Source organism: Salmo salar, unplaced genomic scaffold, assembly GCF_905237065.1.
Source record: "Salmo salar unplaced genomic scaffold, Ssal_v3.1, whole genome shotgun sequence".
NCBI classification, from domain to species: Eukaryota; Metazoa; Chordata; class Actinopteri; order Salmoniformes; family Salmonidae; genus Salmo; species Salmo salar.
This window is the reverse complement of record NW_025547937.1, coordinates 374,041-398,880: the sequence shown is the minus strand read 5'-3', so window position 1 is coordinate 398,880 and position 24,840 is coordinate 374,041. Positions and strand designations below refer to the sequence as shown.

The 24,840-nt window shown below is 40.9% G+C and overlaps 1 protein-coding gene across 1 annotated transcript; it reads right to left on the bottom strand.

Annotated features, from left to right (window-relative positions):
• Nucleotides 1-1,433: 1,433 nt before the first annotated feature.
• LOC123732513 (tripartite motif-containing protein 16) lies at nt 1,434-9,127 on the bottom strand. The gene is made up of 6 exons (XM_045711723.1): nt 8,476-9,127; nt 7,959-8,054; nt 3,707-3,940; nt 3,339-3,498; nt 3,154-3,213; nt 1,434-2,917 (listed from the first exon to the last, which is right to left on the bottom strand). Exons 1-6 carry the CDS (start codon nt 9,055-9,057, stop codon nt 2,406-2,408), a joined length of 1,644 nt encoding a protein of 547 aa, XP_045567679.1. The 5' UTR covers nt 9,058-9,127; the 3' UTR covers nt 1,434-2,405.
• Nucleotides 9,128-24,840: the final 15,713 nt, after the last annotated feature.

Here is a 24,840-nt window from a genome sequence, read left to right as displayed (position 1 = left end):
AACTCAAATACCCAGTGGGCCAAAATGTAAAACCTGAACAAAGTCGCGGGCCAACATTGAACAAATGAACCTTTTAATATGGACCCAAACAAGTTTTGCTTTAACATTGAATATGGAACAAGCATCGCTTATTACCATACAATATATAATTTAATAGTGGAGACATGCAAAATCGAATTTCAAATGAAAAAACACATCAATGGCATTCATTTATTAAATAAATAAAATGAAGACTGACAGCTGAGCAGTATCAGATGCGTCGCAGCTCTCATCCACAGCGAGGGAGAACGCAACGAAATCTTTTCCCTTTTCCATCAGCTGGTCATACAGACTGGTGGCAAGATCACATGTGCGATCAGCTACTGTGTTCCTGCTCAGGCTCACGTTTGAAAATGCTTGCTTTTTCTCTGGGCATACGAGGTCACAAACTTTCATCATGCACTTTTTCACGAACTCTCCCTCATTAAAGGGCCGGGCTGATTTTGCGATCTCTGCTGCCACTATATAACTAGCCTTTACAGCAGCCTCACTTTGTGATGTGGCTTTTGGAACATATTCTGTTGTGAAACCAAACTTCTTTTCATCTCCTCTACTTTCTGGCTCCTTTGAGTCATGTCCAGGTCCTTGTATTTGTCATGGTGTTTCGTTTCATAGTGTCGTCTAATGTTGTACTCCTTACTTACAGCCAAGTTGACTCCACAAACAAGACAATCAGGTTTGTCTTTTACATATGTAAACAGATATTCTGCCTCCCACTTGTCCAGAAAGCTCCTGTTTTCTGCCTTTCTTTCGCCATTTTTGGGAAGGGATAGCGCTGACAGTTGTAGCGTCTATGTTGCTATGACTACTGTCACAGAGGAGAGGGCGTTTCTGGGTCCTGTCCTGATTGGCGCGCGAAAACAACAGCAGAGCATTATGGGATTCGTAGTATTAGCGGTGAATGCGCTGTATAATACCGGCGGGCCAGCTCTAGTAGTAATTTGGTATTGTCTCGCGGGCCAAATATAATTACCAATTGCCAGAGTTTGACACCCATGCCCTAGACCATAGAGGATAACTACAGGAATGAAACCACATTGAGGTTGCCTGCTTTTTTTATAAATATAGAGATAGAGATAGATAGACAGAGAGAGCAAGAGAGAGAGAGAGAGAGAGAGAGAGAGAGAGATAAAGTTGTGGAGATGAGGGAATATTTGATCAGAACCCCTCCAGTCTGGTTAACCACAGTTAGGTCCAGTATGGACTATCAATACAAGTCACCATTTAGAATGTAACCCAGTTCAATGGGTCTGAACAGAACTGGGGGATGTCAGACATGAAGATGCCTAAACACAACTGGAATATTCACCCACACCACTAGCTCACCTCCACACAATCCATTTACAAGTTAAAGACACACCTTGAATAAATAACAAAGGAAAACTATTACTAGATGAAGTTTAGTGTTGTATTTTTTATTTCCCATCACCATAAATCATATTTAATCACTGAACAGTAGCAGACCTAACTTCATCTGTTCCTGACTCTGGATAGTGGATTAAAAAGACCATCGATGTCCAATGATATTAAAAGTACTATTCTGAACATGACTGATATACTGAGTGGCAAGTCAAGATATCTGCTGGTTTTATTGTTTGGTCAATACCACCACCTGCTGGACAGGTTTAATGTTGCTGGACTGAGCAGTATGGGAGGATGAAAGATGACACATTTAGGGCCGGTATCCTGGACATCGACATTGAACATGTTTTTAGTCCAGGACTAGGATTCATCGGTGTCTGGGAAACCAGACCATATACTTTAGTAGAAAGTAAGTGATTCCAGCTTGTAGTGGGCTGACTAGTCCTGAATTGTCCTTTTGTTCCTGGACCATTTTCCATGCAGCTCCAGGTGACAGAGAACACATCAATTAGGGCCGAGCCTACAAGCTGATCAATGATACTGAGGAGAATTACATAGAGACAGAGAACCAACTGAGAAAACATATCAATGGTTCTGAATGACAACCAATATACATCAACACCATACATCATGATTCATGGAAATGTACACGATTAAAACATTGTATTTAAATAGATATGAATACATTGAATGTTTATTTTAATTCAGAACATCTGAAGATGAAATCAGTTAAATCATTGTAGATGAAACAGAGTAGAATAAATCATCACATCTGGGGACCATCACCACCAGCATGACTAGTATTTATGTGGACCCTACTACAGTTTAACCAGCTCAGCTATAGACTACACCAGCATGACTAGTATCTATGTGGACCCTACTACAGTTTAACCAGCTCAGCTATAGACTACACCAGCATGACTAGTATCTATGTGGACCCTACTACAGTTTAACCAGCTCAGCTATAGACTACACCAGCATGACTAGTATCTATGTGGACCCTACTACAGTTTAACCAGCTCAACAGTACCAGTAAGCCAAACCCCAGGATAGAGGGGCTGAGTGAATGTGGTCTGGACTCTGTGGAGGAGGGTCATTGTGTCAGAGACACTGTAGAAGGACAGAGTACCTGCCATGTGATCCAGGTACACTCCTACTCTGGAGGACTGAGGGCCTGATACTTCAGTCTCAACGTTATTGTGTCTGAAACAATAACCACCTCTATAGTACAGTAAACTCCAAGACTTGTTATTGTATCCAAATCCACCATCTGACCCTGTTCTGCTGATGTCTTTATATGAGACTGCTGTATAAACCCACTCCCCACTCCACTCCACCTCCCAGTAACAGCGTCCAGACAGACCCTCTCTACACATAACCTGCCAGTAGTTGGTGAATCTGTCTGAATGGTCAGGATATGGTTGGACTTGGTCTGTATAGGTCACCTTTCTGTTCCCTTCAGACAGAGAGAGGTATGTGCATGCTGTGTTTGGGTCCAGTGTGAGTTGACAGGAATCTGGGAGAAGAGCAGAGCAGAGACCAATGAGGGGAGTCAGAACAATAATTTAAGTCAGATACTGTATCTACCCTGTCTTTGATTAGAGCACAGCAGAGATCAAATCAGAGAAATATGAGGAGTCAGATAGATACCCAGTCTTTGATTAGATCTACTATTGCTATATATTTCTAGAGGGATTGTTAGGAGTGTCAGTAAAAAGAGACTGTTAGTTACTTCACAATAAAGAGACTCACATTGTAACAACTGTTCTCTGGTCTTGGGCTTTGGAGGCAGTACAACATCCACTATATTCACTACAGACACACAAACACATTGACAGAGAGAGGTAATGTTATCATCATACCATATTCCACATGTATATGACTAGTAGGGAACTTTCAATGGTCTAAAGTTGATGTTCTTATTGTTTTCAACACACCTGTAGTTGAGATCTTGGTCCATTCTCCTTTAAGGAAGTCTTCTAGTTTCTCTCTCAGTTCAGACAGAGTCTTACTCACATCTCCAAAGTACTGAAGAGGACGGACAACGATGCTGGGTAAGTCTGAAGATACACTGATACTGGAGAGAGACTGATAACTCTGGAGAGAGAGAGAGAGAGAGAGAGAGAGAGAGAGAGAGAGAGAGAGAGAGAGAGAGAGAGAGAGAGGGACGGACAGAGAGAGAGAGGGACGGACAGAGAGAGGGAGAGACAAGGACAGAGAGACAGACAGGACAACATAATGATTGAGACGAATAGTTTCACATTAAGTTAATTTCATATCACATGTAACAAGGCAGTTTAGTTACATGGAGGAATTGGATGTGATCCTCTGTGTGTGAGAGCTGCTCCAGCTCAGTGCTTCTCTTCCTCAGCTCAGCTATCTCCTGCTTCAGTTGCTCCAGGAGTCCTTCAGCTTGACTCACTTGAGCCTTCTCTTGGGCTCTGATCAGCTCCTTCACCTCAGAGCTCCTTCTCTCAATGGAGCAGATCAGCTCAGTAAAGATCTGATCACTGTCCTCCACTGCTGCCTGTGCAGAGCGCTGTTGAGAGAGAGAGAGAGACAGAGACAGAGAGAGAGCGGGAGAGAGACAGAGACCGACAGAGAGAGAGAGAGAGAGAGAGAGAGAGAGAGAGAAAGAGACAGTAGGTACAGTAGCCTCTGCACCTCATTGAGTCAGAACGCTGCCACCCTGCTCTCCAGGTCCACCAGGCCTTGTACCCCCTCCTGGACAGGCAGGTACAGAACACCGCTTGGCCCTGCTCTACTCTCCTCCCTCCTGGTACCCCCTCCAGTAGCCTGCCCCAGAGCAGAGCTAGACCCAGCTGTTAGTTATAAGATGAACTATAAAACTTTATATTTTGCAATTCTGAGTAATTACTACTTTAGTAAGGATATACACTTTATTCAGTACTGATAATTCCAATAGATGGCAGCACATTTCTAAATCCTCCTACCTAACTCAGTACTTCTGAGAAAATAAAAAAGAGCCCTACTAACTTCTAATAGACCCTCCCCCATCCCCCACATCCCTTCCAACCCCCCCAACCCCATCCAACCTCAATGACCCTACACTTCAATCTTTCCCTCTCTTCAACATCCTTACAACAATATAACAACACATGCTCCACCGTTTCATTGACAATACCCTCCAGACACGAACCATTCACATGCTGCCAACCAGATGTAAGGACCAGTTCAATGTACAATGTCCTAAGCGCAATCGAGTAAACACCACCTCTTCCTTCCTAATCTGACCTTTGAACCTTGGTCCACCGATCTTTAGAGGACATATAAATGCCGTCCCTTGTGCTCAGAGTCCCATCTCTTCTGCCACACATCTATCAAAATGTCTCTGATCTTACATTTGTCCTCACCTCTACCCAGTGGAACATTAATATATATTATATCTGGTTTTAAAGCTCTTTTAGATAACTGGTCTACAATTTCATTCCCTTCCACACCTGAATGTGCTGGGACCCAGCAGAATCTCACTACTACCCCCATTCTCTCATTTCTCCATAATAACATTGATACCTACAACTGTCCAACCAAAACCACTGCCTTGTCTACTAGTATATTCCCAACAGTCATCTAGAACAGTAGCAGTGGGATGCTCAACCTCACAGCCTTGCAACCCAATAAGATAATGACAATTTATTACGCCGTATACCCAAAGGCATCTCACCTGCCTCCACTAGTAAGACACATACAGATGTTGATTTAAATGCACCAATACATATCCTTAAAGCTATATACTGGATTCTGTCCAGCTTAAGTCTTTGCTGCTGTTCCATAAACTATACACCCGTAATCAATTGTCGTCCTGATCAGAGCTCTATAAATATCCATCAACGATTGTCTGTCAGCACCCCATTAATAACCAGAGACCCACACAAGCAACTACTGTGAAAGTGATGGAATGAGAGAGAGAGACATCGTTACAACACTGTAAATAGACAAAATATAACGTTTCTTCTTCTTTGTAGTTTATCGGCGGTTTTCATCCAATATGTTGTATTACTGCCCCCAACTGGACAATAATATAAATCTATTTTACTTTGTGATACAAAATGGGAAAAGGAACATTTCATATTTTTTCAAATAAATCAACACCCTTCCAACTAACCCTACACTCATTAAAAACCCACTACCCCATTCCACTACTTTGACCCTATCTGCTCCTGCACCATGCCAACTAACCCTACACTCATTAAAAACCCACTACCCCATTCCACTACTTTGACCCTATCTGCTACTGCACCATGCCAACTAACCCTGCACTCATTAAAAACCCACTAACCCATTCCACTACTTTGACCCTATCTGCTCCTGCACCATGCCAACTAACCCTACACTCATTAAAAACCCACTACCCCATTCCACTACTTTCACCCTATCTGCTCCTGCACCATGCCAACGACCTGGGAGGACGGGACACCACCACTCAACACATCCTGGAAGTCTTCTGAAGTCAAATCTCATATGACCAAATACTTCTCTGGTTCTGAGCTCTTCTCCACACCTTCTACCTCACTTAACTCTCCCTCATTCATTTCCATTTCACCTCCAGAACTCAGTCTGGTGCACGGTTCTCTCTGTTTGCACTTGAATTATAACATTTGAAATGTCTCTGTTCTTTTGAAAATAGATGTTGTGTAATGTTTACTGTTCATTCATGATTGTTTATTATCTACTTCACTTGCTTTGGCATAGTAAAGATATGTTTCCCATGTCAATAAAGATCTTTGAATTGAATTGAGAGAGAGAGCTCCATGTTAATGTATAGGGGACATGAGTCAGTCATGGTTACTCATGGTTATGTGATGAGGTTAACCTCTCTAGGGTAGGGGGCAGTATTTGCACGGCCGGATAAAAAACGTACTCGATTTAATCTGGTTATTACTACTGCCCAGAAACTAGAATGTGCATATAATTGTTTGATTTGGATAGAAAATACCCTAAAGTTTCTAAAACTGTTTGAATGGTGTCTGTGAGTATAACAGAACTCATATGGCAGGCAAAAACCTGAGAAGATTCCTTACAGGAAGTGCCCTCTCTGACCATTTCTTGGCCTTCTACACTCTCTTTATTGAAAACTGAGGATCTCTGCTGTAACGTGACACTTCCTACGGCTCCCATAGGCTCTCAGAAGGCGGCAGAACGTTGAATGATGACTTTGCAGGCCATGGCTGAAAAACAGTAGCGCATTTGGATAGCGGTCGATCAGAGAACAATGAGACTGGGGCGCGCGTGCACAAGAAGAGTCCATTTTAGATTTTTAGTCTTTGAATGAAAACAGGGTTTCCCGGTCTGAATATTGTCGCTTTTTACGAGAAAAATCGCATAAAAATTGATTTTAAACAGCGGTTGACATGCTTCGAAGTACGGTAATGGAATATTTAGATATTTTTGGTCACGAAACGCGTCGTGCGCGTCACCCTTCGTCACCCTTCGTCACCCTTCGGATAGTGTCTTGAATGCACGAACAAAACAGAGGATATTTGAACATAACTATGGATTATTTTGAACCAAACCAACATTTGTTATTGAAGTAGAAGTCCTGGGAGTGCATTCTAACGAAGAACAGCAAAGGTAATCCAATTTTTCTTATAGTAAATCTGAGTTTGGTGAGGGCCAAACTTGGTGGGTGTCAAAATAGCTAGCCCGTGATGGCGAGGCTATCTACTCAGAATATTGCAAAATGTGCTTTTGCCGAAAAGCTATTTTAAATTCTGACATAGCGATTGCATAAAGGGGTTCTGTATCTATAATTCTTAAAATAATTGTTATGTTTTTTGTGAACGTTTATCGTGAGTAATTTAGTAAATTCACCGGAAGTTTGCGGTGGGTATGCTAGTTCTGAACGTCACATGCTAATGTAAAAGCTGTTTTTTGATATAAATATGAACTTGATTGAACAAAACATGCATGTATTGTATAACATAATGTCCTAGGAGTGTCATCTGATGAAGATCATCAAAGGTTAGTGCTGCATTTAGCTGTCTTCTGGGTTTTTGTGACATTATATGCTAGCTTGAAAAATGGGTGTCTGATTATTTCTGGCTGGGTACTCTGCTGACATAATCTAATGTTTTGCTTTCGTTGTAAAGCCTTTTTGAAATCGGACAGTGTGGTTAGATTAACGAGAGTCTTGTCTTTAAAATGGTGTAAAATAGTCATATGTTTGAGAAATTGAAGTAATAGCATTTCTAAGGTATTTGAATATCGCGCCACGGGATTCCACTGGCTGTTGAGTAGGTGGGACGATTTCGTCCCACATACCCAAGAGAGGTTAACACGCCTGCGACTTCTAAATAAGTGTCGGCCCAATAGGGAATGTCCTCTTGATGTAATGGTCAAGATGTTCGTTTATCCCACGGCAGACCTGGGTTCATATCCCGTCGGTTACATTAAGCAGTCAATTCTCTGAAAGGGGTCAAGACAGCCTGTTCCCAAAAGTGGGGTCAGTGGTATTGGATAGGGGCCCCTCTATCTCTCTCTATCTCTGACTGGAGGAGAGAAGTGAATTGATATCTCCTCTGGTCAACAATACTCACCTTGAATGACTTCACAGCTTTTTGGAGATTCTTCAGCTCCTTCTCTCTCTCCTGGAATCTCTGCTGGACCTTCTGCTGACTCATCCCCAGCTGCCTCTGTGGAGAATCACTCTTCAATGAGCTATCAAGCTTGATTTGTCCAGTAGATCAATGGTATAGTAATGTGACATAGGACCCATAGAGAGGAAGGTCTACAATCCTGAGGAAGTCCCTTTACAATATTATATTATGTTGCTATGTGAATGATTATAGTTTTTATGGTAGGCCTAGATGTTTCAAGGGTTTGGGAGTGAACATTGGACTCATAAAAGGCCATTCAGAATGATAATAGTGTTTGACTTTAAAAATGGTGATACATTTGGAGAATATGGGTTAACATATCTATACACTCAAGGTTTGTGTTCATATTTGTGGATCCATTTCATTTGAATGATCTCATATTCAACAGATGTAGTTCCTACTGTATCTTTAATTCTTTGTTTATCAGACAGTTACCAACAAGTTGTTCTGGTCTTACCTGTTTCTCAGTCCTCTCTGCTGCAGCTGACACTGTATGATGGCCTTTATGTTCATCCATTGTACACAGATAACAGATACACTGCTGATCGGTACGACAGTAAACCTCCAGCAGTTTGTCATGATGAGAGCAGATCTTCTCCTGTAGTTGTGCGGTGGCTTTGACCAGCTTGTGCTTCTTCAAAGCAGGAGATTCATGGTGAGATTGGAGGTGAGTCTCACAGTAAGAGGCCAGACATGCCAGACAGGACATGAGGGCTTTCTGCTTTCTGGTCCCAGTGCAGAAATCACACGCCACATCTCCAGGTCCAGCATAGCACAGAGCAGGAGGGGGAGCAGCCTGGAGTCCTGTCTTCTTCAGTTTCTCCACCACTTCAGCCAGAACGGTGTTTCTCTTCAGAACAGGTCTTGGGATAAATGTCTCTCTGCACTGAGGACAGCTGTAGACACCTTTCAGAACATCCTGATCCCAGCTTTCTTTAATGCAACCCATACAGTAACTGTGTCCACAGGCAGTAGTCACCGGATCCTTCAGTAGATCCAGACAGATGGAGCAACAGAACAGTTCCTGATTCTCTGCCATTGTGGTGCTCTCTCCTGTAGGTTAAGCAATGGCAGTGTGAAAGATGACTTTCTGTTTCATGTAACTCTACACCAGAGGACAGGGAGTGGCTTTCTACTGGACTGTGTAATCTGTATGTAGAGGGGTGTGGTTTCTTTGATAAGGAGGTATGACTTTCTTTGATAAGGAAGTATGTTGATAAATACTTTGTTGAGGGAAAATGTACTTGATACGTTAATAATATATTGTTTTGTCACCTAGCTGTCTTATGATGACTGCACTAATTGAAAGTCTCTCTGGATAAGAGCGTCTGCTAAATGATTAAAATGTAAATGTGAAATTAATAATATGCAAAGCATGTTGAGTATTATTCTAATGAGCTCTGTCCCGAAACAAGACCAATAATAATATCCAGTGTGCTTTGCAGTTTATTTGGTTTGTTAATTATCACATATACATTCATATTTTAGTAATTTATCTTCTCCAGAGTGACTTGCTCAACTAAGGTAGATAACAACATACAGTATCACTGTCAATAAGCAAGAAAAAAGGTTTTGTAACCGTTACTGAGAATCTTGTTGCTGTTCGGGCCGGACACTTCCAAATATATTTTGTATATAAAAATAAATACATTACATGTAATTATATACATTACAAAATGCAAGTATTTAGTAGTTTAATTTGATACATTGATCTTTATGGTATTTTGTATCTGAATTTTGTATTTGTATGTAGTAATTTCTGCCCATCCCTGGTAGTAGAATACTCTTGTCTGTAGGGTGTTTTCAGGACCAGGACACTGGAGGTAAAGGACTGGTTTAAACAGGAAAATGTCATGGAGTTTTATTTTAAAACATTTTTTACAAATCACTTTCAAAAGGATTTCAAAATACTAAATAAAATACCTAGCTCTCATCAGAGCATAATCACTGGCGATCTCTTAAAAACTGCACGCAGAGACATAAAAATGTGTTGTAGAAATTCTAACCAGAAAGGGGAGAGACTGAAGAATCTTTCAACAACAGCTGTATTAAGATGTGGAGACATGAGGTCAACCATCACTCAGGGTGCATGGTAGAGAGACCAATGATTCAGGAACAACAGCTCTCTTATATAGACACTCTTTTACATGAGATTCAAGTGTCACCATCTTACACAAGCAGTTTGCAAAAGGCTCATTTCAGGGGTTAAGCTGAATCATGCTGCTCAGCTATTAGGTGAAACTCTCGGTGTGGTCAGGGTGTGGTTTGAGTTCTAGGAACATGTTTCTGAGAACTGACACATCTCAGTGGTCAACCCTAATGCTGAGCTGTTATCGTGACTTCTATCTCAACAACAGGATTCTGCCCCTACCCAGAAGCTCTTTTGGCACTCTGCCTTCAACATTTGGTTTAGACAGAGGACCAGAAAGAGGAACTTGTACGACACGCTATTCTAATTCAGATTTACTGGCACAATGTTTTCTTCATTGTATCTTCTTCACACAATCACTCAGTTTAGTACCTTGAAGACTAACTATACGTCATCTTACTTAATTACCTTGAACCTCAGTTAATTTCTGTCACCACAAATGTTTCCCACAAGTTCATCTGACTGGGCCAGTAGATGAAGGGCTTCATCTGACTCTGGGTCAGTAGATAAAGGGCTTCATCTGACTCTGGGTCAGTAGATGAAGGGCTTCATCTGACTCTGGGTCAGTAGATAAAGGGCTTCATCTGACTCTGGGTCAGTAGATAAAGGGCTTCATCTGACTCTGGGTCAGTAGATAAAGGGCTTCATTGCCAAAATCCTGAAGTTTCTCTTTAAGTCAAAACTATAACTGAAATGTCTTTGGCCACCATACCAATTAAAACTATAACTGAAATGTCTTTGGCCACCATACCAATTAAAACTATAACTGAAATGTCTTTGGACACCATACCAATTAAAACTGTAACTGAAATGTCTTTGGCCACCATACCGATTAAAACTATAACTGAAATGTCTTTGGCCACCATACCAATTAAAACTATAACTGAAATGTCTTTGGCCACCATACCAATTAAAACTATAACTGAAATGTCTTTGGCCACCATACCAATTAAAACTATAACTGAAATGTCTTTGGCCACCATACCAATTAAAACTATAACTGAAATGTCTTTGGCCACCATACCAATTAAAACTATAACTGAAATGTCTTTGGCCACCATACCAATTAAAACTATAACTGAAATGTCTTTGGCCACCATACCAATCAAAACTATAACTGAAATGTCTTTGGCCACCATACCAATTAAAACTATAACTGAAATGTTTTTGGCCACCATACCAATTAAAACTACATCAAAAGAGTTCATCAAGAGGTCCATAGTCTTGAGATAGTGGCTGGGTTGGAGACCCACCAGCTGCATGGTGGCTCACCAAACGAGCATGGAGAGCTGACTGCAGCAAGGTGTACTGCTTAACTAGGATGTGGCCCTAGTTGGAGAGTGGCTTTAGGGTGGAGTACACTTCCAACATATATAATGTAATAGAAATGCATATGTAAAAATGTTGATAAATACTTTGTTGAGGGAAAATGTACTTGATACAATTGTAATATGTTGTTGTCTCACCTAGCTGTCAGGGAGAATATAGTAGACAGTTGCTGTCAAAAAATGATTGATGAGTTTTTCCTGTGCTCTGTGTTTATGACCTTTTAAGGACATCCTGTCCGGATGTTCTCACACTATTGTTTTACCTTTTATTTAACTCGGCATGTCAGTTAAGTACAACATCTTATTTACAATGACAGCCTACCCAGCCAAACCCGGACGCTGGGCAAATTGTGCGCCGCCCTGTGAGACTTTAGTGTGTGTATTATAGTGGGTATTGTAGTGTGTAGTGTGTATTTAGTGTGTATTGTAGTGTGTAGTATAGTGTGTATTGTAGTGTGTAGAGTAGTGTTTATTGTAGTGTGTAGTGTAGTGTGTATTGTAGTGTGTATTTAGTGTGTATTGTAGTGTGTAGTGTAGGGTGTATTGTAGTGTGTAGTGTAGTGTGTAGTGTAGGGTGTATTGTAGTGTGTAGCGTGGTGTGTAGTGTAGTGTGTAGTGCAGTGTGTATGTAGTGTGTATTGTAGTGTGTAGTGTAGTGTGTATTGTAGTCTGTATTTAGTGTAATGTAACTTTATAGTGCAGCTGTTTCTTTGAAGTAAAACACATGTTTGAAATAAAAAGTAATGGCCTGGTGATTGATGTGTGTAATATAGAGTAATGGCCTGGTGATTGATGTGTGTAATATAGAGTAATGGCCTGGTGATTGATGTGTGTAATATAGAGTAATGGCCTGGTGATTGATGTGTGTAATATAGAGTAATGGCCTGGTGGTTGATGTGTGGTGTCGTGACCTTGTTGAACTTAAAGAAAATGTGTTTTAAAATTTGAAACAGTTGGGAGTTGTTTTATTTAACCTGTTATGGCTAGGGGGCAGTATTTTCACGGCTGGATAAAAAACGTACCCGATTTAATCTGATTATTAGTCCTGCCCAGAAACTAGAATATGCATATAATTATTAGCTTTGGATAGAAAACACTCCAAGTTTCTAAAACTGTTTGAATGGTGTCTGTGAGTACAACAGAACTCATTTGGCAGGCCAAAACGTGAGAAGATTCTGTACAGGAAGTACCCTGTCTGACCATTTCTTGGCCTTCTTTCCCATCTCTATCCATTACAAAGGATCTCTGCTCTAACGTGACACTTCCTACGTCTTCCATGGGCGCTCAGAGCCCGGGAAAAAGCTGAATGACGTAATTCAAAGCCCTGGCTGAAACACACGAGCGCTTTTGCTAAGTGGTCTATCAGAGGACAAAGGTCTTAGGCTCGTGCACTGGCCGCCCCCGTCTTTGTTTTTTCCCCTCTATTTGCCGAAACACAGATTCCCGGTCGGAATATTATCGCTTTTTTACGAGAAAAATGGCATAAAAATTGATTTTAAACAGCGGTGGACATGCTTCAAAGTACGGTAATGAAATATTTAGAAATCTTTTGTCACGAAATGCGCCATGCGCACGACCCTTATTTACCATTCGGATAGTGTCTAGAACGCACAAACAAAACGCCGCTATTTGGATATAACGATGGATTATTTTGGACCAAACCAACATTTGTTATTGAAGTAGAAGTCCTGGGAGTGCATTCTGACGAAGAACAGGAAAGGTAATCAAACTTTTCTAATAGTAAATCTGATATTGGTGAGTGCTAAACTTGGTGGGTGTCTAAATAGCTACCCCTGTGATGCCGGGCTACTACTGAGAATATTGTAAAATGTGCTTTCACCGAAAATGCTATTTTAAAATCGGACATATCGAGTGCATAGAGGAGTTCTGTATCTATAATTCTTTAAATAATTGTTCTGTTTTTTGTGAACGTTTATCGTGAGTAATTTAGTAAATTCACCGGAGGTTTGCGGGGGGTATGCTAGTTCTGAACATCACATGCTAATGTAAAAAAGCTGGTTTTTGATATAAATATGAACTTGATTGAACAAAACATGCATGTATTGTATAACATAATGTCCTAGGGTTGTCATCTGATGAAGATCAAAGGTTAGTGCTGCATTTAGCTGTGGTTTTGTTTTTGTGACATTATATGCTAGCTTGAAAAATGGGTAGTCTGATTATTTCTGGCTGGGTACTCTGCTGACATAATCTAATGTTTTGCTTTCGCTGTAAAGCCTTTTTGAAATCGGACAGTGTGGTTAGATTAACGAGAGTCTTGTCTTTAAAATGCTGTAAAATAGTCATATGTTTGAAAAATGGAAGTTTTCGGATTTTAGAGGAATTTGTATTTCGCGCCACACCCATCATTGGATATTGGAGCAGGTGTTCCGCTAGCGGAACATCTAGATGTAAGAGGTTAATTTATGGAGCTGCTGTGTAGTGAGCTTGTGACCCCTTGTAGAATGAAAAGTAATTTCCAGGGTAGTTCTGCCTGAGTATAAGTAAGTGTTAGACCTGTGAACACTACGAGTGACAAGAAACCTCAAGAGAGATAAACCACAGAAAACTACAGAAAACATGTATCTTAGACCAATTCTAGGTGTATTGTGTACTTCATGTCTGGGCCACAATGACAAAACCATCGACCCCATTCTTTGTGATGCACCTGATTGTTTTAATGGTGTGATTGATGTGACTGAAGGCCCTATGGGTTACATTTCCAACCAGACGATTCAACAGTGAAGATTTTCACAAACAGCTGCCTCAACACCCTTTTTCAGCCAAAAACTTGGAGTTTTTCTCCTGCGTTGCGTATGAGAGAATGGCTTAAGATAAGACTTACTCTATGTCAGATCGAACTGGCCCTGAGTGGGACAACCCTGCCGGGATACGCATTGGAAGAGGAAGTCTGCGGGCAAGATGATTTGAAACCTATAAGAATCTCTTCAGTGCATATAGTCCAGACTGCAAAGTGACAATTTAAGGTTGTTCTGAATTCAATAGTGCAAATGCCACCAAATCTGTTAGCTGGTATGTAGTTTCAAAAGGTTGCACGGAGGTCATCTATTTTGTGCCTGTCTTTAGCTTCAAGTGGTGAGATTGGTTTAAGGTCCTTGATATGATGAAACAAGTACAGCAGTTTTTCCACCATTGTGAACATTTACATAGATGGTCCCTTCTGTCCTTAATAGTAGTCTACTACTGCGGTTGGAACCAAAAATCTCACATTTGGGCTCATCAGACCAAAGGACAGATTTTCACTATTCTAATGTCCATTCCTCATGTTTCTTGACCCAAGCAAGTCTCTTCTTCTTATTGGTGTCCTTTAGTAGTGGTTTCTTTGCAGAAATTTGACCATGAAGGCCTGATTCACGCAGTCTCCTCTGAACAGTTGATGTTGAGATGTGTCTGTTACTTGAACTCTGTGAAGCATTTATTTGGGCTACAATCTGAGGTGCAGTTATCTCTAATGAACTTATCCTCTGCAGCAGAGGTAATTCTGGGTCCTTAGTTCCTGTGGCAGTCCTCGTGAGAGCCAGTTTCATCGTAGCGCTTGATGGTTTTTGCACTTGAAGGAACTTTCAAACTTCTTGAAATTTTCCAGATTGACTGACCTTCATGTCTTAAAATAATGATGGACTGTCGTTTCTCTTTGCTTATTTGAGCTGTTCTTGCCATAATATGGACTTGGTATTTTGCCAAATAGGGCTATCTTCTGTATACCACCCATACCTTGTCACAACACAAGCTCAAATTCATCAAGAAGTAAAGAAATTCCACAAATTGACCTATAACAAGGCACACCTGTTAATTGAAATGCATTCCAGGTGATTACCTCGTGAAGCTGGTTGAGAGAATGCCAAGAGTGTGTCTCTCCGATCTGTTTATCTCTCTCTCTCTGTCAAGTGTCAGTGTGCAGCGGGTAGGACAGAGTCAGGCGCAGGACACAGAACTGAGTAAAAAATGTACTTTACTTGAATAAATCACAAACTAATTCCATACAGGGAAAACAATCCAGCTCGACACAAAAGATCGACCACTTAACAAAGTACAAACACGCACAAAACCATGTGGGATCCAGAGGGTTAAATAGGGAATAAATTATAACGTATTGGAAACCAGGTGTGTACAATCAAGACAAAACAAATGGACAAAGAAAAGTAGATTGGTTGGCAGCTAGAAAGCCGGTGACGTCGACCGCTGACGAACGAACAAGCAGAGTGTCATGACGTTGGCCTGTGGGTAAGGTTTATGACCCCCCCCCATAAATACCTTTCTCCCTTCCCCTCTCTTACTGACCCTACTGAAGGACTGCTGTCCTGTTAAATATAGAGAGTCTGGGAACATCAAACAAATGGGGAAAGGAACCATATTTTGGTAATAAAACCAGTTGGAAATATGCTTGATAACGTAATGAGTATGGATGTCAGTTCGTTGTTATCTGGGACATTATGATTGATGACAGGACAACATAAACTGTACCTGAGAAAGTATACACCCTCTAGTTATCAGAGTCACATGGAATTGTTATGCAATTGAAATGTTTGATATTGGAATTGTTTGTTAGGAGATTAAATGTAATTTTAGCTTCCAAATGAGAGAATTGGGTATTCATAAGGAAAGTGCCCTGCTTGATCAGTGGCCCACCCCTGTGAAGAGACAGGGGTTATAAACGATGAAACACATCCCTCCCCCTCTCCACTATATAAGCCTTTGACGAAAAGATAACCACGTTGTTCCAGTACGTAAGGTCTGCAGCCTCTACGTTAGAAGGACACACATGTCAAGGACAGAACTAAGCCAACCTCGGCGTGAGCTATGGTATGAACTTTGAGCTTATTCACTACAGAAGTGATACTTCCTAGCCGTTGAGTTAGCAGCGGCCGCTGTAGACGTGGGCTAGGAAAGGACGGACGACGGATCCAGTCTAACAGACAGACGAAGATACCACCACGTATCCAATTTACCACCAGAGACATTCTTCCAAAGTACAGGAAGATCTGTTGGCCAACCCGGCCAGCATCTACGACCAATCTACCGAAGCGCAGCTCAGAGTCAATATTTATTGCATTTTCCTTTTCCAAATGGGCGGTAATTTAGAATGCATAAGATAATGTATTTACGATAGCATAGCTGCTGTTTCTTCGTTCCTAAATCTTCCCGCTCTTTCATTCAAGCCCAACCCCTTTCCTTTATGTAACCAGCTTTCATACAGGTTTCGTCCCACCAGGACGTTTTCTGTATGACATCATTTGTATTCGGTGTATTTGTAATTCTGTGTGATTAGTTTAGGTATTTAGTAAATAAATAATTAAACCCAATTTTGTATTGCTGATTCAACTTGTTAGCCAGGGTTCGTGAAGATAACCAAGAATTTACAACTTTCATTATGAGACTGAAAATAAGACAAGGGTTAATATTGACTGCTATCGATGTAAAATATTACAAAGTATTTTAAGAGTTTATTCGGAAGATAACGGCTCTATAAACGTTCTTCCGTGGTGCCCCGACTTTCTAGTTAACCTCTATGGGCTAGGTGGGACGCTAGCGTGCCACCCGTGGTGCACTCCATCAACAGCAGGTGCATTTCAAGAGCGGCAAATTTGAATCCAAATAAATGTCAAAATTCAAATTTTTCAAACATACAACTATTTTACACCCTTTGAAAGATAAACATCTCCTTAATCTAACCACGTTTTACGATTTCAAAAAGGTTTTACGGCGAAAGAATAAATTTAGAGTATGTTAGGACAGTACATTTACAAGAGTTGTGTGTAATGTTTTGTCAATTCAAAGACAGGGTCACCAAAACCATAAAACCAGCTAAAATGATGCACTAACCTTTTACAATCTCCATCAGATGACACTCCTAGGACATTATGTTAGACAATGCATGCATTTTTAGTTCTATCAAGTTCATATTTATATCCAAAAACAGCGTTTTACTATGGCATTGATGTTGAGGAAATCGTTTCCCTCCAATAACCGGCAGTCAAGTCAGCACCACTAATTAAATAATTAAAATTAGAAAACATTGGTAAAATATTATATTGTCATTTAAAGAATTATAGATTTACATCTCTTGAACGCAATCAACTTGCCAGATTTAAAAATAACCTTACTGGGAAATCACACTTTGCAATAATCTGAGCACTGCGCCCAGAAAAATACGCATTGCGATACAGACTAGACGTCATGTTGGGGAGATCTAAAATCGAAAATACTATGTAAATAATCCATTACCTTTGATTCTCTTCATCAGATGTCACTTCCAGGTATCACAGGTCCATAACGAATGTAGTTTTGTTCAAAAAAGCTCATCATTTATGTCCAAAAATCTCCGTCTTGTTAGCACATGATCTAAGCCAGCCGGACTTCTCGTCATGAACGAGGGGAAAAAATATATTTACGTTCGTTCAAACATGTCAAACGTTGTATAGCATAAATCATTAGGGCCTTTTTTAACCAGAACATGAATAATATTCAAGGTGGACGAATGCATACTCTTTTATAACGTATTGGAACGAGGGTACAGTTTTAGAAAATTAGAAAATTTTGGGTGTTTTCTATCCATATGTAATAAGTATATGCATATTCTAGTTACTGGGTAGGAGTGGTAACCAGATTAAATCAGCAAAAAAATGTATGAAATTGTATGAAATGTATGCATTCACTACTGTAAGTCGCTCTGGATAAGAGCGTCTGCTAAATGACTAAAATGTAAAATGTAAATCGGGTATGTTTTTTTTATCCAGCCGTGTCAATACTGCCCCCTAGCCCTAACAGGTTAATTACATTTACATGATTAGCTTAATCAGGTAATATTAATTACAGAGAAATCATTTTATAGGTTAGCATGTCATATCACTTAATCCGGCATAGCCAAAGACACGACAAGAGGCTGTCACGTCCGTCGTATGAATTGGACCAAAATGCAGCGGGTACGTGAATGCTCATTTTATTCACCAAAACAAACACGAAAAAACTATAAACTGACGGACGATAAACAGTCTTGCAGGCAACACACAGCTATGCTAAGAACAATCTCCCCACAATCCCCCAAAACAAACAAACTCCTAATTATAGGACCTTCAATCAGAGGCAACGATAACCAGCTGCCTCCAATTGAAGTTCCAACCCCAATTAACTAAACATAGAACTACAATAGAGTAGACAGAACATAGAAATACACTAACATAGAACATAGACTAACAAACCCCGGACCACATAAACCAAACCCCCCCTCTACCTAAATACATAGCCCGAACCACATAAAACAAATACCCCCTGCCACGTCCTGACCAAGCTATAATAACAAATAACCCTTTTACTGGTCAGAACGTGACAGAGGCACCAACTTCTGCGGAAGTCGTGACAATCAGTGACTCCTTGATTCACCAAAGGTTCTTGTTCTCTACAGTTTAACATAAACAATATATCCCTCCCCTCTAAAAACATACTTTTGTATTATAAACATGTAAATTAAAAAGGAATACTAAAATAGCCAATGTATCGTCATGTTGTATACATCATAACTCGAAGGGGGGGTCGAAGTTGTTCAAATGTTGCATATACATTTTTTAGTATCTGGATATTATGTTATATGTTAGAATGTCTAATACACAGCAATATTGTAAACATGAATAATATTGTTTGTCAGAAATACCTGCAGATATGCAGACGGTACAGTTGTGTACTCCATTACCCTGCTGATCAGGATCTATCTGAACTACAGTATGTTTTTGTTATTTGCAGAAAACCTTTATTGACCTTAAATTATTATTGAATAAAAAAGTATTTGTTGTTTTCTAGAGTTCACAAAAATGATTCTACTGATTGAAGTGTACATACCTAGTATGGTGTATCTGTATAGACGTTAAGCTGCCTTTAAAAATATATTTATATATTGATGAGTTAATTAAGTACAGCTGTTCCTGATTGAGAGCCATACCAGCCAACACAAGGAAATACACAACATAGAAAACATAGACAGAGCATAGAACTAAAATACATAGAACATAACCAAAAACCCCGGAATACTCTAAACAAACACCCCTCTACATAAACACACATCCCAACAAACTCCGAACCACATAAAACAAACACCCCCCTGCCACGTCCTGACCAAACTACAATAACAAATAACCCCTTTACTGGTCAGGACGTGACAAAATATTAGATCTCCACCCTCCCACTTCGTGTCTGTCATCCCCCAGTTCTGCTAAGCCTTCCTCTCATTGAACTGGGCCTCATTCTAAATGGTCACTTTGTATTCATAGTCCATACTGGGCTTGACTATGGTTCTACATACAGTACCTGTATTGATAGTCCATACTGGGCTTTACTATGGTTCTACATACAGTATCTGTATTGATAGTCCATACTGGGCTTTACTGTGGTCCTGTAACTGTATTTATAGTCCATACTGGGCTTTACTTTGGTTCTACATACAGTATCTGTATTGATAGTCCATACTGGACTTTACTATGGTTCTACATACAGTATCTGTATTGATAGTCCATACTGGGCTTTACTATGGTTCTACATACAGTATCTGTATTGATAGTCCATACTGGGCTTTACTATGGTTCTACATACAGTACCTGTATTGATAGTCCATACTGGGCTTTACTATGGTTCTACATACAGTATCTGTATTGATAGTCCATACTGGACTTTACTATGGTTCTACATACAGTATCTGTATTGATAGTCCATACTGGGCTTTACTATGGTTCTACATACAGTATCTGTATTGATAGTCCATACTGGGCTTTACTATGGTTCTACATACAGTATCTGTACCTGGAGGGTTTCTGCTCACATATTCCTTTATCTCCACAACTTTATCTGATTCTCTCTCTCTCCCACTTCCCTTCATGGATTTAAAAGGAAATGACTGGTATATGTAAACTCCCTCTACCCCATGCCAACACCAATCCAATGATTTTACACTTGTGAGGAGTAGAGAAGGAAAGCTACACTTCAGGAGGAAGGAGATATTATTGGGACGCCCCCATGGAGAGATGATAGAGGGATGTGAAAGAGGAGAGAGGATATGGTTGTACTCCCCCATGGAGAGATGATAGAGGGATGTGAAAGAGGAGAGGGGTAATGGTTGTACTCCCCCATGGAGAGATGATAGAGGGATGTGAAAGAGGAGAGAGGTAATGGTTGTACTCCCCCATGGAGAGATGATAGAGGGATGTGAAAGAGGAGAGACTTGTTTACGCTGCTGTGCGTTTTTGTTGCCGATCTTACTTTGATACCTGACGGTTTTTTACTTTTTCATTACCGTATATTTTTACTTTTTCCCTCACTCAACTTTTTTCATTCAACTTTTTCACCCCGGAGGTTTTATCTGGACATGGTTCGTCAGGACTTCAAACAGCCGAAGCTAAGTAACATTAACATGATGCCTTCTAATTGCAGTCGTTGTACTTATAATATACAGGAGAACGATCGCCTTACGGCAAGGATAGCTGTGCTGCAAGCCCAGCTTCAGACGCGATCGTTAGGCGAGGGTAATTTCAGTGTAGGAAAGGATGAAACAGCGTCTGTGCCACCAGTAAGTACAGATAGTAACGTTAGTATAAACCCCCTCGCACGGTCCCCGCAGCCGGACATCTTTCTCATGGCTTCTAGAGGGAAACGCTGTAGGAATGCTCAACCGGTGTCGCTTATTCAGCCGACAGAAACTTTCAACCGGTTCTCCCCATTAAGCGAGTCGGAGTCGGAGGCCGAGACTTCTCTGGTCTCTACTCCTCCCGTTGTGGGGTCTGAGACGCCGACGGCTCCCACCATTAGCTCTGACAAATTGAAAACCCTAGTCATTGGCGACTCCATTACCCGCAGTATTAGACTTAAAACTAATCATCCAGCGATCATACACTGTTTACCAGGGGGCAGGGCTACCGACGTTAAGGCTAATCTAAAGACGGTGCTGGCTAAAGCTAAAACTGGCGAGTGTAGAGAGTATAGAGATATTGTTATCCACGTCGGCACCAACGATGTTAGGATGAAACAGTCAGAGGTCACCAAGCGCAACATAGCTTCAGCGTGTAAATCAGCTAGAAAGATGTGTCGGCATCGATTAATTGTCTCTGGCCCCCTCCCAGTTAGGGGGAGTGATGAGCTCTACAGCAGAGTCTCACAACTCAATCGCTGGTTGAAAACTGTTTTCTGCCCCTCCCAAAAGATAGAATTTGTAGATAATTGGCCCTCTTTCTGGGACTCACCCACAAACAGGACCAAGCCTGGCCTGTTGAGGAGTGACGGACTCCATCCTAGCTGGAGGGGTGCTCTCATCTTATCTACGAACATAGACAGGGCTCTAACTCCTCTAGCTCCACAATGAAATAGGGTGCAGGCCAGGCAGCAGGCTGTTAGCCAGCCTGCCAGCTTAGTGGAGTCTGCCACTAGCACAGTCAGTGTAGTCAGCTCAGCTTTCCCCATTGAGACCGTGTCTGTGCCTCGATCTAGGTTGGGCAAAATTAAAAATGGCGGTGTTCGCTTTAGCAATCTCACTAGTATAAAGACCTCCTCCATTCCTGCCATTATTGAAAGAGATTGTGATACCTCACATCTCAAAATTGGGTTACTTAATGTTAGATCCCTCACTTCCAAGGCAGTTATAGTCAATGAACTAATCACTGATAATAATCTTGATGTGATTGGCCTGACTGAAACATGGCTTAAGCCTGATGAATTTACTGTGTTAAATGAGGCCTCACCCCCAGGTTACATTAGTGACCATACCCCCGTGCATCCGGCAAAGGCGGAGGTGTTGCTAACATTTACGATAGCAAATTTCAATTTACAAAAAAAAAACAACAATGACGTTTTCGTCTTTTGAGCTTCTAGTCATGAAATCTATGCAGCCTACTCACTCACTTTTTATAGCTACTGTTTATAGGCCTCCTGGGCCATATGCAGTGTTCCTCACTGAGTTCCCTGAATTCCTATCGGATCTTGTAGTCATAGCAGATAATATTCTAATTTTTGGTGACTTTAACATTCACATGGAAAAGTCCACAGACCCACTCCAAAAGGCTTTCGGAGCCATCATCGACTCAGTGGGTTTTGTCCAACATGTCTCTGGACCTACTCACTGCCACAGTCATACTCTGGACCTAGTTTTGTCCCATGGAATAAATGTTGTGGATCTAAATGTTTTTCCTCATAATCCTGGACTATCGGACCACCATTTTATTACGTTTGCAATTGCAACAAATAATCTGCTCAGACCCCAACCAAGGAGCATTAAAAGTCGTGCTATAAATTCTCAGACAACCCAAAGATTCCTTGATGCCCTTCCAGACTGCCTCTGCCTACCCAAGGACGTCAGAGGACAAAAATCAGTTAACCACCTAACCGAGGAACTCAATTTAACCTTGCGCAATACCCTAGATGCAGTTGCACCCCTAAAAACTAAAAACATCTGTCATAAGAAACTAGCTCCCTGGTATACAGAAAATACACGAGCTCTGATGCAAGCTTCCAGAAAATTGGAACGGAAATGGCGCCACACCAAACTGGAAGTCTTCCGACTAGCTTGGAAAGACAGTACCGTGCAGTATCGAAGAGCCCTTACTGCTGCTCGATCATCCTATTTTTCCAACTTAATTGAGGAAAATAAGAACAATCCGAAATTTCTTTTTGATACTGTCGCAAAGCTAACTAAAAAGCAGCCTTCGCAAATGGAGGATGGCTTTCACTTCAGCAGTAATACATTTATGAACTTCTTTGAGGAAAAGATCATGATCATTAGAAAGCAAATTACAGACTCCTCTTTAAATCTGGGTATTCCTCCAAAGCTCCATTGTCCTGAGTCTGCACAACTCTGCCAGGACCTAGGATCAAGGGAGATACTAAAGTGTTTTAGTACTATATCTCTTGACGCAATGATGAAAATAATCATGGCCTCCAAACCCTCAAGCTGCATACTGGACCCTATTCCAACTAAACTACTGAAAGAGCTGCTTCCTGTGCTTGGCCCTCCTATGTTGAACATAATAAACGGCTCTCTATCCACCGGATGTGTACCAAGCTCACTAAAAGTGGCAGTAATAAAGCCTCTCTTGAAAAAGCCGAATCTTGATCCAGAAATTATAAAAACTATCGGCCTATATCGAATCTTCCATTCCTCTCCAAAATTTTAGAAAAAGCTGTTGCACAGCAACTGACTGCCTTCCTGAAGACAAACAATGTATACGAAACGCTTCAGTCTGGTTTTAGACCCCATCATAGCACTGAGACTGCACTTGTGAAGGTGGTAAATGACCTTTTAATGACGTCAGACCGAGGCTCTGCATCTGTCCTCGTGCTCCTAGATCTTAGTGCCGCTTTTGATACCATCGATCACCACATTCTTTTGGAGAGATTGGAAACCCAAATTGGTCTACATGGACAAGTTCTGGCCTGGTTTAGATCTTATCTGTCGGAAAGATATCAGTTTGTCTCTGTGAATGGTTTGTCCTCTGACAAATCAATTGTAAATTTCGGTGTTCCTCAAGGTTCCGTTTTAGGACCACTATTGTTTTCACTATATATTTTACCTCTTGGGGATGTCATTCGAAAACATAATGTTAAATTTCACTGCTATGCAGACGACACACAGCTGTACATTTCAATGAAACATGGTGAAGCCCCAAAATTGCCCTCGCTAGAAGCCTGTGTTTCAGACATAAAGAAGTGGATGGCTGCAAACTTTCTACTTTTAAACTCGGACAAAACAGAGATGCTTGTTCTAGGTCCCAAGAAACAAAGAGATCTTCTGTTGAATCTGACAATTAATCTGGATGGTTGTACAGTCGTCTCAAATAAAACTGTGAAGGACCTCGGCGTTACTCTGGACCCTGATCTCTCTTTTGAAGAACATATCAAGAATGTTTCAAGGACAGCTTTTTTCCATCTACGTAACATTGCAAAAATCAGAAATTTTCTGTCCAAAAATGACGCAGAAAAATTAATCCATGCTTTTGTTACTCCTAGGCTGGACTACTGCAATGCTCTACTTTCCGGCTACCCGGATAAAGCACTAAATAAACTTCAGTTAGTGCTAAATACGGCTGCTAGAATCCTGACTAGAACCAAAAAATTTGATCATATTACTCCAGTGTTAGCCTCCCTACACTGGCTTCCTGTTAAGGCAAGGGCTGATTTCAAGGTTTTACTGCTAACCTACAAAGCATTACATGGGCTTGCTCCTACCTATCTTTCCGATTTGGTCCTGCCGTACATACCTACACGTACGCTACGGTCACAAGACGAGGCCTCCTAATTGTCCCTAGAATTTCTAAGCAAACGGCTGGAGGTAGGGCTTTCTCCTATAGAGCTCCAT